Genomic DNA, 17,703 nt, shown 5'->3' with positions numbered 1-17,703 from the left:
TCTGTGCTAATCTAATCATGAACATTCCTTGCCTAAAAAGAAAAAAGGGTTATGCTAATGATATTGAATGCTATGTTGGTAAATGTGCTTTAAATAAATTTTCTACAGGGGCAAATGCATAGAGTTCTTTTGTGGTCCGTGTCTTCCTTTCCATTGCTAATTTCAGGATTTGGTTTAGAAATGCCAGGTAAGTTGTCTCATATAATACTCTAGTTCAATATAATGTTTTTCTCATATTAAAATCCAGTTGGCATATGATTTTCTCAGAGTTTCCAGTTTGTTTTGTCCAATTGATGACTAGTAGGTTTAACAGGCATTCCTTTCTCTAAACCTCTATACATGTTGAGATATATGTGCATCACTGCAGGAGCATCAGGGTAGTTCTTGACAATTATCTTTTAAATAGTAAGTTCATCTTTAGCGATTGGCTTGTCATCCTCATGTTTTGTGCTACAAAATCCCAAGTCTTGTTAGTAAAAGATATTGTAGTACTAAACATGAGGATGACAAGCCAATGTAAAAGAAATATTCCATCTTCAGTAAATCAAGATGTTGGCTTAGCCATTGCATATCTTTGAAGTCTGCTGAAGGCTTTCTTCTTGAAACCTATATATTAATGTGACCTAGAGATTGATTTTCTCGAATCCCCTTTATATTCCTCGTGGAAGTTCATGAATGTGTGCATATATATAGCCAAAGTAATTCCAGTCCTCTTTTCTTCATTTGGTTTTAGGGTATAAAATACAGTAAACATGCTATCATATATAGTTTTTCAGAATTATAGTATCTCATTAAGGCAGCATATATAACTGATGTTTGGAGATGAGCCAAAGGACAAGAGTGCATGGCCTATGTCCTATGAAACAAATTAAAGCATTTGGATTCCCTGTCGTGGGGAATAACACCATGTCTGGATCCATATTCATACTTTAAGCTATTCGTCCACCCAATCCTATTAGTATCAGCGCGATATATATTCCTATAATTGCTTTTTTTTTTCTTCTTTTTGTTCCAGTAAAATTGACAAAGAAAAAAGGTTTTACCATAATGCAGCAGAATGCAGGGTCCTCTTCATTTTCCATGGTTATTTTTTTGGTTGTTGAAGCACTTAGGTATCACGCAATGAAATTATTGAGAAAGGGATACATTCAAGGGCATTTCAAAATTTAAAGTAACCTGTACCGGTTTAAAATGTACTTATTTCATTATATTGTAACTCTTCCTTCCAACTTCAACAAGCATGTTGGCCCCTTGATTATAATAAGGGGGTAATGCAAGTTTTGGAACGTGTTTACACTACTAATCACTTGATTTTATTAAACAACATTTGTGGGAACCTTAATTAACTAGAGTAACATCTCTGAGATTTGTATTTGTGTGTGTCTAATAGGATATTTAATGTTTTGGAATGTGTTTAAACCTCATCCATATATATAAACTTGCATTGGGAATTAATGGCACCCAAAGCCATTATTCAAAAGCCAAAGACAGAAAAGCCCTGGTCCCCTGGATTAACATGCTTGGTATGGTTTATGTAATGATGTAATGACAAAATTATTAGTAAATCACATGATTTGTGGGCTTTGAGTCTTTGGATAAATGTCGAAGGACCATGATCCCACATACAACTGGAGAACAACCATTGCCAACGAATGTGATAGCCCACAGTTCACTTTCTATATATCTGCATAATTGATAATTCCTTTCTTTTCCTTTTAAAGGGGAAAAAGATATACTTTGTGACAAGCAAGAAAAATACAATAAGCAATGCAGAGTCAGCTTAGTTGGCATATATGAATATATAGCTTTATAATTCTTAATATCTGGAATAAAATCTTGGGATATCATCTCAAGTTGAAAAAGTGTTAATTTAAGGGCTACGAAGTCGAAATATGTCGAAATCGACCAACAAGGAAGCAAACCAATGGTGAGCGTGGTTGACCTTTTACCATAAGAGCTAGGCTCAATCCATAGCCACTTACAAAACACTTTGGTGCTGCATCATACAACTGCACAACACAGGCTTTAAGTCCCTTCAAATGAGAACTAGGGGAGCTTGGTGGGCCATCTCCAAGGATTCTGAAATCTTTAAATGTTGTCTTCTAACAATGTTCATCCTGTCTTGTCCAACGAGCAGGGTACTTTATAGCATCTTTTCGACTTACCATCCTAATCTCCCTTCCTCCAATTTATAATTGGAATTAGTTTTACCTATTCTGCTCTTTGGCCCTCTAAGTTTCAACCCTTTACCTTGTTTCTTCGTAATTAATTATTTAACTTTAGGTCAGTTTGGTAATAGTCTAATAGATGATCAACCGATGACACAACAATAATGATCAATTACCGTCGAAATTTAGGAAAGGGATGAAGGATTTCTTACTGCTTCAAGTAATATAATAAATCTGAATAACCATTAGGTGAAGCTACCATGACTTGCATGAAACCAACTTGATCATGGTTAATCTTAGCGATTAGGCAAGGTAACAACCGATTAAATTTTGATCCTCAATTGATGCCAGATCTTATGTCTTCCCAATACAGGTTGTTCATTCAAGTTTATTTCACGTCACTTTTGACAGAAAAGAAGAATTTCTATCCAAGGCAAAAATGACAAAACAAGAGATTAAAAGTGATCCTATATTGTGCCTATCCTACGTCATACGTTAGTTCAGCAAGAAATTAAACAGGGGGGTACCCTTTTGAATCCTAGGCAATTCTTAGCCATTATGCTAGGTTACATGATTTTGCTAGCCTAACCGCACCCACTAGTCGCTTATATATGTGTTCAGGGTTATGTCGTATTAGAGCAAAAAAAATCTTGATGTCGAGATTGGTGTATCCACTGGGCCGACTTCATGACTAGACTTTATTTTCGCGTGAAAGGATTAATCGACAGCAAGTAACAAAAGTATACCTCATGTGGACAATCTAGCTTCAGTTTCACTCTGCAGAAAGGAAAAAACAAAATTAATGTATTAGCCAGTGACTTCTTATTGACGGCCATTTGATTTCGGGTTTTTCACACACCTAGAAATTTGTTTTTACCACCCAAGCTGAGTGGCTGAGCAGTCTATTCATCTGTGGAAGTAACATGCAGTTGTCCAATACTGCTCTGAGGTTTCAACTTATATATACATATTTTAGGTACCCAAACTTGCAATCAAGTCACTGGATTTAACTAAAAGATCAATTGCTTTCCAATTTCAATGAGAAGGGTAATAAAACAGAAAGATGGAAGCTGCAATAGTTACATTGTTCGAGCAAGTACGTATCAGAGAACTGTCTGCATTATTTCATGAAACAGAGATGGTAAGAAGGATGAAAAAACAAAATCAATGTCTCCAAAATGTCTAAACTGATAGAGATTCATCTATTTGAACGTCTTCATTGGAATTTAAAAACAGAATTTTTTTTGTCAAGATCATATCATGATGAAAAACTGATTATTTTTTTCAAAAAGATTAAAGTTAATTATCTCTTAATCGGGGTTTTTTTTATTAGGAAATACCTAATTGGATACTCCATGATGACACAATGGTTTGTCAAAAGTGAATAAAAAGAATGCTATAAGGAACTAGGCAATTTAGGGACTTAAATTTGACAAGAAAGAACAGCAGGAATAAAAATGGTACCATGAAAGTCCCCCCACATGAATCTTTCCAACAGATGAAGCTTTTTGAAAGCCCTTTCAAAAGCAGAATAAAAACTAAAGAAGAGACAATAAACTAAAGAAAAACTCGAAGTGGGCCATTACCTGTACTTTGATGTCCCGAATCCAACAAAACCTTCACAGGAAACACCTTGAACGCTTTTTTTATGCTTAAAAGTAGCGATTAACACCTTAAAGCATATCTAGTTTTTTTTTTTTTTTTTTTTTTGGGGGGGGGGGGGTTGGGTGTGGTACATAATACATGGTACTGGCTAGCATTATAATTTTGCTCCAAATGAATTAAGCACCCCAAACTACAGAGCAAGGTCGTCCTATAGAAGCAATAGGCTAGAACAGTTCATCTGTGCCCTACAGAATTGAGAGCCAATGGGAGTAAAGCAGGCAAAGTTAGCTATATTAATCCTGATGAATGCCTGCAAATGCGGCTCTTTGGTAATTTACACGAAATTGAAGTGAAAAGGAGCTCAGGAAATGTTCCTAATTATTCCCTGGTAGGGCCGATTAGCCACTCGATGATTTAGCATCCAATTACTTGAATCCAAACAACAGAAAGCGAAGGGCGATATGACACCACTAGGCGTGGTAGGGGCAAAGCTAGGCTGTTGAGGCGTTTCAGTTGTATTTTCCTGAATGATTTAAAATTGTTTTTGTGCAAAGCATGGTGGGAGAGGAAGGAAACGAAGGAGCACACATGGGGGGAGGGGAGCCATAATGTCTTGCTAAAACATGTGGGGGCATATAGCCTAAAACTTCAAGAAGATGCCGTACAGGACCAAACAGTTCTAACTTCTAAACAAATTTTCAAATTGGGATGTGGCTACACACATTAACGTATAGGATTCTTTGTACGATTCAGCTGGCAGGCCAAATATTGTCTGAGGTTTTCCCCAATTGGCCGTTCTAGTGGTTAAACATCATGGAAAAATTCTCGGTTACCATCATATGTTAGGCCAAATTATCTAAAGAATTAATCGCAATTGCACTGCCTGATCGCAAGACTTGAGATTCCTTGTCCTAATCCATGGCCTTGAAATTAATTACAGAGATACAGATTCATGGACTTGCGACTGTAGGCTTGGAGAAATCAAGTCAAAAGGGATCAGGAAAAGTTAGGAACCCCAATTTGATTCAGCAAAGATATTGCTGAAGATATAACACTTGAATGGCTTTTTTAATGAAAGTTACTCGATAAAAAGGGAATGCACGTCAATCAAACCTGGATTATGGGAGACACTGTGATCATCAAAAACCCTCGATGAGGGGTGAAGGATGCGAGTATGTCCATGCGCACGCCAGTGGCAGACAATCTTTCTTATCAATGAGCCAACAGTGTTTTGAAACGTGTCGCTATACAGCGACATAGTATGCCAAGTACAGCAAATGATTTATTTCTTTTCATAACCCAATTGGGTGGATAAAAGCTCGTATGTCATGCTTTGTTTGTCCCTAACCAATCCCGTAAGACCCAATTTTCCTTTTCTTTTTTTTTTAAAAGAAAAAGACCTCATTTAATCTCCTATGGAATCAGCCTACACCTGATTAGACATTTCAACTGGAGGAAAGAAAATGCTCAATCAGAAATTTTTTTAAAACAAAAATTATTGTCCTTACATTTCGATTCATTGACAGAAACCTGGCCATCTAAATGTCACCCACAATTAAACCTAAAAATAGCAAAGAAGGATAGGTATTAAGGTTACATCAATGTCAAATTTTGCACCATTATGTAGTATGACTTTGTCACTCAATCCTAATTTTTTGAGTACTCACAATATATGATGTTAAATGCACCGAAAATATTAGCACCAAAAAAAAAAGCACAGAAAATAGCATATCTATCAGCCTTCTATAACTAATTGCTAGTTTGGTTGATAGAAATTCTTTCAAGTCTTGTAGCTTAAGAGCCTTTAAGGTGCTTGATTTGAAACCTGCCCTCCGCCTATGCTACAAGAACAAGAACCCAGGTTAGGATTGCAAAAGACAAAAAGGCTGGAGATTTAGTAATATATCAGGTGAAGAATTCCCAGAGTCTTCTCTCTATGAAAGTATGGCATCAAAGTCATTACCTACTGAAGTTTCCTATAATATATAGTGTGTTTAGGACGAAGAAACAAGCTCATTTTTTTGTAGAAAAAGGAAATCTAGGGGATGATAACTACCGCAAAATATCTAGCTTTCTCAAAAGATTTGGTTGCTTTGTCCTAGCTGAATGACTTGTTTTTTCTAGGTTCCTTGAATCAGAAAAGACCTTCCATTGGAAAGGAATGGTGGCAGGGAAGATTTCGTGCATTGATGCTACGGGGGCCTAACCTATTTCCATCGAGCTTTAGCTGTATACATCACCATAGATACAAAGAAATTAATCTAATTAAGATTACGATTTACGAAAGAAGCCAACCTACTAGTTTGACAGGTAAAAATTGCTTCATGTACATGACAAAACCTAGTCCGCTGATTGCTCTGAAACCTGGACATTGCATCAAAATAGAGCTTTCCTATTCATGCCTCCTTCTCCATGCCTAGTCATATAAGCTAACATGACCTATTTGGTCCAAACAAAGACGTATAACCGCTATTGTCCTCTTAGAAATGGACTAATTTTCCTCATAATTAGTGCAATGGTCAACTTTAATTGGGTGAAGTTTTCCCCCTGCTAGCTGTTTGATTAGGGTACCGAAGTGTTACTAATATTGCTCTAGCTAGAACTAGAGAAGTCAAATCATACTCATAACTGTTTCTGCACAGTGAAGAACGGAAAATGTGAGCAGAAATGATCCTATACTTCTACTTCTTTTTTAAACAAGCAATCCATGTAATTCAAGAGAAAAAAATGACATTAGATAAGATATCGCCTAATGACGACACAAGTTCCTTTGTGATTTGTACGAGTTTGGATCAATGGTTGAATCATTATGCACGCCAACAAATAAGGAGCGTGCAGAAAATTTTGGCATATAAAGGAGGCAGGAGGGACAAGCTTAATCTAATATCTTGCCTACAGACAACGACCCTAATCCCCCGTCTTTCTCGGGCTCTTTTCTTCAATGTTTCACCATCATGGATCCTCCTCAGGATCTGCTCCTGTAAAAAACTGTGCCTGACAAGAGAGTTTTCACAAGTTACAGTCTTTCTAGCACTGTACACAAATAGTAATTACCCCTAGAAAAATTTGCACGGCCAGAGGTATTTTTATTGACGTGATTACCTGAATCTTTCAGTAACAAATTGTTACCATAGCAGCAAAATTCTGCACAACAATCATACTTTCACTTTTCAGGTATAACCCACTCAACTGGCCAATACCCTTGAAAAAAGAATGCACTAAAGGTGGATGATCAAACCAGTCATACAGCTATAAATAAAGGGCATTTACTTTAATATCACACACAAATTTAGAGTCTCTCCTTCTAAATTACAATGGCAGAGAACTCAATCTCTAACAAGTCATCTTCAGCTGATATGGCACCAGATAAACAATCGGACCAGAAACCCTCTTCATCACTGAAGCTATTTGGTTTTTCACTAACTGAGCAAGACGAAATTTTAGAGAAAGCTGAAGATTTTGGAGAAAGTAGGAAATTCGAGTGTCCATTTTGCCACCGAGTATTTGCCAACTCTCAAGCACTAGGAGGCCATCAAAATGCACACAAGAGAGAGCGTCAAAGAGCTAGGCGAGCCCATTTTCACAGCCATCAACGGTTCATAGCAGCTGCGCCTGTTTTAAGCTCTCACGCTGTAAGGTCGATGCCGCCCTCGTTTCCTAGAGGGTTCAGTAGCAACAGTGCTGGTAAATTGGTGTCACAACCAGGTTATTATCCATCACAGCCACTGCTGCTTCCTCCAACTCCTTCTCAGTATACTCCTCGAATTTACATAGCGCGGCCACTGCATTTTGGCACAGCAGGCCCAGGATTTGCTGAATTTTCTGGTAAATTGCCAGAGGCGGACATAGGCATTGATCTTCATCTTAAACTTTCTCCTTCAGGTTCTTAGATACATATAACCCCTATATATATGTACCATGGAGTTTATTAAATCCCCTCTCTTTTGTATTTTACTGTTTCAGTTTAAATTGGTCGTGAAACGTGTTATCTTTTGTTGAAACATCTTCCAATGTATTGAAGAGTTTGATCTTCCAGGCAATTTATAGTCTTCAAGCATTACAATGGTTTCTGTCTTATGCCAGAGTTTCTGTGATATTGTTGAAATTGTAAAACATTTGGGGATTAGTAATAATTAAATAAAACAACTTTCTGCAGATAGCAGACATTGAGAATGTTATGTGGGACAAGATGGAAGCAACATTACAAGAAAGAAAATAACCCAAGTTCACAAAGGGGCATTTTGCATATCAGGCATCCAAGACCAAGACCCGCAGGCTCGTTGTGCTACATGTGCTTCCACGATCACTCCATTGTACAAATCCATCGAAACAGTAGCATCAGTTCTTCTACTTTTTAATTATGTGATGGCCATTCTTATGATACCGCAGGGCATGCATTTTCAATTATTTATATATATATATATGAACTAGTTGAATAATACTGAAACTTGCTTTTACTTTGTTTACTGCTTCGATAAATCATTATTTTACTAATTACATATCGTACATTAGATATATAGTAGACATACATATACATAAAAAACAATGTTATATGTTTATGTATATGTAAACCAACAGGGAAAAAGGCAGAAAACAAAAATTGGTGTGCAGAAACATGATCCCAGTGAAATTTTGGGCTAGCCCCTGCTTTAATTTCTGTTGTTATTGTTTAAATTTAAACATTATTATATCAAGATTAGTAAATTATTTTAAAAACTCCTATATATATAATGTTGTTATATTAATATGTAGACACAAAGCATACGAGATTAATGCCTTCGTATTAGTAATTGTGAAATTAAAGTTGTTCCAATACTCAACTACCAAAATGCATTAACGTTGGTCAGCCAATGAGTCAAAATTGATTATTTTAATTATCTGAATAGTCATAGACAGTGGTGTATTTAGAATTTTATTTAGCATGTTCAATTATATAATAACATTTTATTAAAAAATTATCGATTTTATTTATTAATTTTATTAATTAAAAATATTTAAAATTTTTTTAAACATTTAAAAATTTAAAAATTTTTAATTTTTTTAAAGATTTTCATAAAAGTATTAGACGTGGATCCACTTGTTTATAAGAAAAAGAAAAATTGAAAGAAAAAATGTCTATTATATTTGATAACAAAAAATAAAAATAAAAATAAAATTGTAGATAAAACTATTTTAAAATACAAATACAGATGTGGAACGTGTCTCACGTTTATAGATGAAAAGATTGCCTTTCTTTTGAAATTAAAAAAAAAAAAAGGATTTTCTTACCGTTATGGCAAGAATTTTAACAAAAAATAAATCGTCGAAAAGTTAATAACACCAACAAGCAAGGCATCATCGCGCTTTTGGCCTCTTTCAGACTTCTTTTTCTTTTTTTCATCAATTCCCTTACAAACAAGGTTGTCCTAAACTTTCCTAATTATTTTATTTTAATTTAATTGTTTTTTAAATAATTTATTAATTATTAAAGTAAGTATTAGTACGCAACATTTCCGAAGCACATCACATTGTGAGGAAAGAAGAAAGAGAAGAAGGCAAGGTTTTCAATCTTCATTCAACCAAAGATCGGCAAGCCCGAGGTTGTATTTCAATTCGACACATTTCTATTAAAACCATAATTTTTTTTCCTTTAATAAAAAAAACGAATTTCGAAAAGGAATCATCCGTTAGAGAAACCACGTCATAATTAAAACTCAGAAATTTTTTTTCCCGAACAGAAAAAAAGGTAGAAAATGTTTAAAAAGTTTTTTCATTTTCTTTTCACCGTATAACCTCGAGTTCCCAAACCTTAACGCCACTCATTTTCCATTTCCGCAAGTAAAAACCCTAAAAAAATTTCCTTTCTCTTGTTGTCTCGATGGAGAGTTACGGGTCGGGTCAAAGGCCGTACGGGGTGGATCGTCGGATGGAGATAGTAAGCGGGAAGAGTTCGAGCGTTGGACCCAATCAGATTTTCTCGACTCGTTCCCGCTCCCCCGATTTACCACCCGCTCCGATTCGGACGGCTCGTCCGATTCAAGGGACATCGAAGCCGTGGGGTTTCACGGATCCCGAGATGAAGAGGAAGAAGAGGATAGCGAAATACAAGGTTTACACGGTGGAAGGAAAAGTGAAGGCTTCTTTGAGGAAAGGGTTCCGTTGGATCAAGAACAAGTGCTCGCAGATCGTCCATGGATACTAAAGGGGACTATATTTGCGGCTCAGGTTGTGTACATGTCGGACGGAGGATGGGAACCAGTGGTGCAGTGGCAAGATCTTGATGAAATTGATAGTTTTGACATTTTGGTGCTGAGAAAAGCTGTGGGTAAGTAAGATATACCAATAAGACGCAACCCAAGATATAAATTTCACCAATTTTTTCAGAAAATAAAAGATTATTTTTTTCTTTTGCTTTATTCTTACCAAACCATTGGAAAACAAGATTTAATTTATGAACGGGATAGCTGTTTAAAATTTAAATGTCAAATGACTCTGTTTTATTTTTTTTTTTTTGTTTTTTATGTCTGGATTATTAGATTTATTGTAACTTCATTATTCCAATTAATGATGTGAAAGGTCCTTTGCCTTGCTTAAGTTTCAAGTCTTTGACCCTCTGCGCTTAATTTCTTAAAGATTGATGAACTTTTTTTTTTCTGGTCCACCATTCAGTCATTCACTAACAACAATATGTAAGGGTGGTGAAGTTGGTACTTGGTAGTGCAGCATCAGTGAGGTTGCATTAGATGAACTGAGATTAAAATGAATGCAAGAGGAAGAGGAATATCGCTTTTTTTTTTCAAAAAAAAAGGAAGAAAGAAATGTTGCTAAATAAAAGAAGTAAGAGGTGGTTCAGTATCTATGTCAGTCCGAAGGCTGTTGAGTTGGGTGGAGCCAATTTTTGCAATTATGCAGCCTTTGGTAAAGGAGAACTTGTAGAAATTAACTTCAGCGATATAGATGGTCTTGCTTTAACCCAACGTTCTCGGGCATGGCCCTGCAATAACCTGAACATTTTAGGTCCAAATCCAATATTTAGAGCTCGATGGTTACGAGTTAGGATTTGTGAGGGTCGTTGATGGGCATTTTTTGTGTTGACAACAGAAAAATAATGTACATAAACCATGGGAAATGTTTGGTAATGAAGTGGCTAAAAGATGATCATCTTTTCATGCAAGAAAAAGAAGGGTCTTTGAAATAGGAACATAAATCTGCTTTACTATCAATCCTAACCGTCTCACGGTCCGATGTTTTAAACTTTAGGAATGGCCTAATTAAGTGTTTAATATTGTAAAAGACTTTCGTTTTTAGACAAACAACATAAAAAAAAAAAAAACCTTGTCTTGCGCTGCGAGTCGGTATTACTAATTCACACTATAACTCCAGAGTCCAGACATTTGTACAATGTGAAGTCGTGAATACAAAATAAAAAGAAAATTCCGTTTAATTTGACAATATCCTAATTTCAATGATGTTAATTAGAAATATTGTGAATGAATTTAGGACTATTGAGCTTAGCTAAATGTGTGTGTGTACATATATATGAAGTAATCAACTTACACAAGTGTAGAATTTTGTACTTTTACAATTTTTTTAATCATTAATTTTAATAAATTTAAAGGATGAGATTATATATATATATATATATGCTACAAAGATAAATTCATGTCATTTATAAATCATAGTATCCAAATCATGCAATTAATACTTGAATAAAAACAAAATTACACCTCTTTTTATTTACTACACCTACTATTCACCTCGCACCTGTATGTTTCCCCTAGCCCCGACCCTGCTTTTCCTTTGGAACCACAAAGATAAATCTAAAAAGAAAACTAAAAGAAAGAAAACAAACACATCCCTAAAGATACAACGTGCATGCATGCAAATCAATGCCGTCCGTAGGTTATTGATCACTGATTTCCGCTATTGTTAATGATTCATCAATTCAAGTTTTGAAGCCTCATTTGTTCGTAGAAATGAGCTATGAATTCTTCAGCCTTGGCATCAATCATCTCGTCGCCACCATCATCATCGTACCCGCATTCCTCTTCGGTGGTCTCTTTGCAAGGTTTCATAACATGAATCTCTTGAAGATTAAAAGGTGACTCGTATTGGCTCATGTCACTCACGGAACCGTAAGAGGAAATGGAAAAGGCTGAGGATTGTGACGAGACGTACGCCACTGGAGACAATGGTAGCGTAATAGCTTCCTCCGTTTGTTCTCCAACGGGTAAAGACTCAGGCTCAGGCATGATTGAAGCTTTGCCCTCGATTTCCGGGGGTGGGGATTGGTTGCTTTGTAAATGCATTGGGCGCATTGACCCTATAAGATCCTCCCAGGAGAACTTTGAAGCCAGATTAACCTGAATGGATTTTGATTTTGATTTGCTCGATTTCAGACGCAACGTGCAAAGCGCCACCTTGAGCAGGTGCATTACGGCGGAGCGTTTTCTTTTCTTCAGCATGGGCAAGCCATTTTGATCATCGGGAGCAATGTTTTTGTCCCTGGAGATCGATGTCTCTGATATTCCTTCCATCGAAAAAAGAGACAAAGAAAGGCCCCTGATGTATAAATTAGCTATTGTATTTTTCAGAGGAGCAACCCCTGCTCCAAGCGCAGGGAGAAGCTAAATAAGCCTTGCCGAATGAAATGACAGAAACAATGAATTTATATATTGTGAAGTTCGATGAGTCGTACCCCTCCCTCCCATATTTTTCAAAACGATCGTATGTCTATGTATTTACTAAGAAAATTAATTGTGGTAAAAACCAAAAAAGAACAGAATATTCTTGAAATGACAGAAATAACACTCAACCAAAATAGTAATTATTTAGTAACTAAATGCAAGCTTTTGCATCAAAGAACATCCAATCACAAGTAAAACCAGTATGTCGAGACAGCAAACTTCCCATTCTCAAAATAGAAAACTTCCCCTATTACTGTGCTAACAAGTAATAGTTACTGTCTTCAATTCCATTCTGTCAAATTTTGTGATGGGTACTTAATTCTAAATTAATCAATTAATTATTATGATTATGGGTGACGAAATTTCGTGTACGCATACACATACCCTAATTAATACATGATTTGTTTTCTCTACTGCAACTTAACATTAATTAATGTAAAAAACAACAAATAAAGATATCGAATTATTATTATGTAATATATAGTCTTCAGATGGGGAGGTAAAACAAATCTATCACTTAGGAATCAACATACAAGGCTCAACTAACTTTGATTTATAGTTATACAAGTTAACATTAGTTGATCATAATAAAGAAAGATGGCTCTTTTAGTTTCTTACAATATCGAAAAACTTTATGATGCTCAAAACTTAATCCAGGTATATCTTTTTTAAGCCAATGAGTACATTCAAATTAGTGAGGTTTACATTAATGAAATTAATTTTTTTTCATTGTAATAGGGTTTGATTAAATGGATGCCTATATCACTACTTAAGGATTCTTTAATTATTATTTTAAATTATATTCTTGTATTTAAGTATTATTTTTTTATCAAATTCAAAAAATGATACATTAATAATTACATTTTTTCCTTACATTTTACCCTAACTAATGCCACTAAATACTGATTAACATTTCCCTTATTAATTAATATACATCAAAGACCAATCCATTATTAACCCTTTTTTAAAAGGGTTTATGTCTACTATTGTTATAATCCATATATACTTAATTCCTCCGGTACTAATTTCTCAAATGTAACAAAAATATATATATATTTTTATACTTAAAATTGTAAAAATTTAAATTCTTATCATTCAAATTTACAATCTAGCTTATGACAAACCACATGACTATTTATCAAAAACATTACTCCTATGTAATAATTACTTCAACAATTTAATATTAATCTATTTAATATAAAAAAAAATGTGTGGAGGAAAGATTATGTAAATAAAAAAAAATTAAAATATACTAGAAGTAATTACTTAATGACCAGAGAACAAAACAAAAAAGGTTCAAAAGTACAAATTTTCAATGGAAGAAGAAAATAAGGAAAAAGATAATCAAACTTGACGAAACGTTAATTAACTTTCCATGTTAATCTATAAATGCATTATACGTTATGGTAAGATGTTTATCATTAATTTATCAATAATTAGCTTATGCTTTGGATGCAATTCTAGCTAGCTAGCTATATGTGAAGAAGCAAATAGTTATAGCTAGGACCATGCACATTCACAAGTTACAAGTTAGAAGCGTAGAAGGGACAACGTGAGAGCGTTTTTTGAGGCATAGTAACCGGTAGGGCTTTTTGTTTCTTGCAGCAGAAATTAATCTGACGGCTCGCGTTTGTTTGATTGCCCAATTTTTCTATAATTATATTGAATCTGTCCTTTGTCTCATTCAATGTCCCAACAGCTTGCAATTTATCATAGAAAAATCAAACCAAACCAAACCCAAACCATCCTTAAATCGCTGGAGAATGACCCCAAAACATGCGTCCATGAATCCAGCATCACCCCGATATTGCCAAGGTGGGTGTGGAATCTGCCAAGTTTTTAATTTCTCCATGATTTCTACTGGGTCCCACAGTGATGTCTTATAATTAATATACTTACAAAATAATCAAATCATCTAATCATTGACAATTTTTCACAGGATTGCAGATCCGTATATGTTTATTAAGCGTGTTTTATTATTATTATTATTATTATTTGTCTCTTAATTCTATAAAGCAATCGTGTTATGATAATTTCCCTTCATTTTCCTGAGAAAAGGATTGGATTTTTTTAAATAGATTAGAGAAAATGATATCAGGTTAATTAATTATAATTAGTAGTACCAAAGAAGATGTATTAAATCATTTGCTTTGTAACTAATAAAACTTTCTCTCTCTTTTTTTTTTTTTTTTTTGAAAATAATAATAAAACTTAATTTCTTTATTTACAGTTAGAACGTGAATCTACCAAATTATAACTTTGGTTGGGTCCCCTTGTATGATCTATTTCTAAATTCTACTACATGCTTTATTTTCTCAACAATATAAAAATGAATTAATATATATATATATACATACATATACATATATATAATTAAAAGAATTTTAATTTTACAAAAAAAAAGAGATTTAATTGCAGTTCAAAATTAGAAAATATACAAGCTATTACCTATGAGGCATCTTGCAGCGCAAGACGTGGTGACATGAGGAAAAAAAATCTTTATTGAAAAATGATTTTCTCATGAGAAATTAAATAAGAAATTGATGATTGAATGTGATATTTAACAAATGTGTTGTGTTAAGCACTAGAAAAATGTTGGTGTATTGCATCATTATTAACTAAAAAATCCCAAGTAACCAACAGCTAGCACCAATTGATCAATGATGGCTATGTAATTGGGTCTATGTAATCCTACTTTAGCCAATTATTGATAGATGCTACCCTTGCTAGCCCTCTAATTAAATTCAACATGACATTTTATTACGACTTTTTAACTCATCCTCAATTCCTCATCATTTTTCAAGTTTCATCCATATTTCACACTCACATTTTCACCAATAAGGCATAGGGAGATCATTTAGATGCTCAATTGCCCGTCTAACTTAAAGAGTTAAAAAAAAAAAAAAACAATTCACCCCAACTTATTGCTCTTTGATTTGGGAAAAGAGTGATTCAACCTTTATAATTTAAACAAAAAGGATCATGTATTCATTATTCAATCAAATATTCGGATGAAATTTAATAAATTTCACATTTTAGTTTAAATCCCAAGTCAACTACTATATTATCAAGCCGAAATCAAAATTCCACTCCCATAATTAAATTGTCAAAAGGAGGGGAAGTAGCAGGTTATTTCTAGGTTAATTAGTATATCAATTGTGTGAAATCAAAATATAAAATAAAAAACGTGTTGGTAGCGGTGAATTATGGAAGCCGCCAAATTGTCAACTTATACTAGAAATTTTCGTAGTTGTCATTTAATAGGTTAATAAGAGCTCAAATTCAATGAATCTTCGTGTTGCTATATTGAAAACGATTTCAGCTAGTTTTACATATAGATTGATGAAATGAGAAAAGAACAAAGGTGTAGTTGCCAGCTGGTTACTTAAGTCAATTAATGCCGTTAACTTGTTCGGGTAAGCTGTACCCTGTTTGTTTAATTTCTTCTTTGTTACAGTACCTAATTTGCACTCCAAAGGTCAGTTTGAAAAATTATAGGAACTTTCCTTCTTCAAATCAGTGCACTTCTGTCATTCAACGGTTTTGATATTTGACAAGTTGTAAAGTGGGACCGAACAGTTTGGAACAGGTGGCACTGCCATTTAACAAATTACCCCATTGGTTTTTTTTTTTTTTCGTCGTTGGCCAATGTCTCTCCTTTTAGGTGGCTCCGACCCTTTTCTTGTCAACTGTAGCGAGAAATTGAAGCCATTTATCACCAACAAACTACAACTTCCGGGAGTTTTCAAAACCAACTTTTTCTGCAACCTTTACAACAAGTTTCGGATGACGACAATTTTCAGCTTCCTTAAATCTTAGTGTTTTAAATTAAACTATCTAGAAATTAAACACACAATTTACTGCCCTTTAGGGGTAGTTAGCTGCCATCTTAAACTACATCAAAATTGAATTACTAAAATTAAATTATCAACACGCTAACAATAGATCTCACGCCCGTGGACATTTATAATTTTGTTTGCATTTGCCAGTTGGACAGGGATTTTAAGTTATGATTCATTACTGATTCTGAATTAGAGTGCCAAATTAAGAAGAAAGCAAGTCGCCAACGATTAACCTGTGCAAATGCAGTTGGTCTTTTGAAGCTAAATAGGCCGAAACTAGATACCAAATTTTGAAACAAAGGATCATGAATGTGAGTGGCATCCAAGTACCATTAAAGTACCAAATTGGCTTTTCTCTTGCGTTCAGCAATTGATTCTTTGACCTCAGCTGGCCAATTTTTCAAATATTCTAAATTTTTTTAATTTTGAGGGAAAATTCTTCATAATTTTCTATTATATTATAGGAAGATTCTCACAATTTGATTAATTTACAATTATAAAATACTGTATATAATCATATGATTAGCACTACAGCTTCGAGTAACATTCAAACGTTTGTACTGTTAATAATACTGAAATAAGTTTAGATCTCTCTCGTTGAGCTTTGGATTCTTCTAATTTGTTTTTTTTGGAAGTAAGCGTTTACCTAGCGAAAAGTCTTGGAACATTTTCTCAAGGATATTATTTCTTTTCTTAATCATAAAGCAAAAGCTTAACAGAAATAAATAAATAAAACACAACTAAAAGCGTGTCCTCATAACTACACCCAAAAGGAGGGCCTACTCTTAAATCATTTGCTTCACTCTTTTTCTTTTCTCTTTCTTTTTAAAGTTTCCCAACCAAAAAATTTGCCTCATTATTTAGTTTGACTATAATACCCTTTCCCATTCTAGTAATTGCTAGTAGTACTAACATTAATTGTCAAATACCTTTTCATTTATTTACTTTTTATGTAATTACCAAATTAGAAATTGTAAATAGGAGACATTCTGTACCCCTTTTCCTGTATATAATTTGAAATTTTAAATGTTTTTGATATAGTAAGATGATTTTCGTTTCTTTAAATGGATTGGTTTAATTGCAAGTTGCAAATAAATTAAAAGAGCCGCAAATCTAATCTAATTTAATTAATTTTGTCCTGAAATTAAAATAAAAAAGGCATCAAAAAACTTTTTCTGCTTCTCCTAAATCATAATTAAAGTAATAAATAAAAGGAGACATGGTTAGATTTGGAAACAACATGGCGACAGCTAGGTTTTCTCGCGTACAACCGTGTTTCCCACGAGGCTCCACCGCCAATCGTTCACATTTCTGATCACCATACCAAACAAAAAAGAACCCAATTCCATTTTTTCTCTCTCTCTCTCTCTCTTTCCGTGTAACAAAGGCTCGCATAAATTACATATAAATAGCCAACCTTCC

The 17,703-nt window shown here is 34.2% G+C and overlaps 3 protein-coding genes across 3 annotated transcripts; 2 read left to right on the top strand and 1 right to left on the bottom strand.

Moving 5' to 3' along the window:
- Positions 1 to 6,690: 6,690 nt before the first annotated feature.
- LOC111306042 (zinc finger protein GIS3-like) lies at positions 6,691 to 8,283 on the top strand. Its single transcript, XM_089750552.1, has 2 exons — positions 6,691 to 7,655; positions 7,930 to 8,283. Exons 1-2 carry the CDS (start codon positions 7,088 to 7,090, stop codon positions 7,941 to 7,943), a joined length of 582 nt encoding a protein of 193 aa, XP_089606678.1. The 5' UTR covers positions 6,691 to 7,087; the 3' UTR covers positions 7,944 to 8,283.
- A 997-nt stretch (positions 8,284 to 9,280) lies between these two features.
- Positions 9,281 to 10,346, top strand: LOC111306041 (uncharacterized). Its single transcript, XM_022903941.2, has one exon. It carries the CDS (start codon positions 9,631 to 9,633, stop codon positions 9,952 to 9,954), a length of 324 nt encoding a protein of 107 aa, XP_022759676.1. The 5' UTR covers positions 9,281 to 9,630; the 3' UTR covers positions 9,955 to 10,346.
- A 1,059-nt stretch (positions 10,347 to 11,405) lies between these two features.
- On the bottom strand, positions 11,406 to 12,547 carry LOC111306040 (uncharacterized). The gene has a single exon (XM_022903940.2). The coding sequence runs from the start codon at positions 12,287 to 12,289 to the stop codon at positions 11,693 to 11,695; it is 597 nt and encodes a 198-aa protein (XP_022759675.2). The 5' UTR covers positions 12,290 to 12,547; the 3' UTR covers positions 11,406 to 11,692.
- Positions 12,548 to 17,703: the final 5,156 nt, after the last annotated feature.

The sequence above is a fragment of the Durio zibethinus genome, chromosome 21 (genome assembly GCF_047325235.1).
Source record: "Durio zibethinus cultivar Kanyao isolate XHJ-2024 chromosome 21, ASM4732523v1, whole genome shotgun sequence".
Lineage (NCBI taxonomy): Eukaryota > Viridiplantae > Streptophyta > Magnoliopsida > Malvales > Malvaceae > Durio > Durio zibethinus.
Note: the sequence above shows the minus strand (reverse complement) of the source record. Positions and strands in the feature narration are given on the sequence as shown.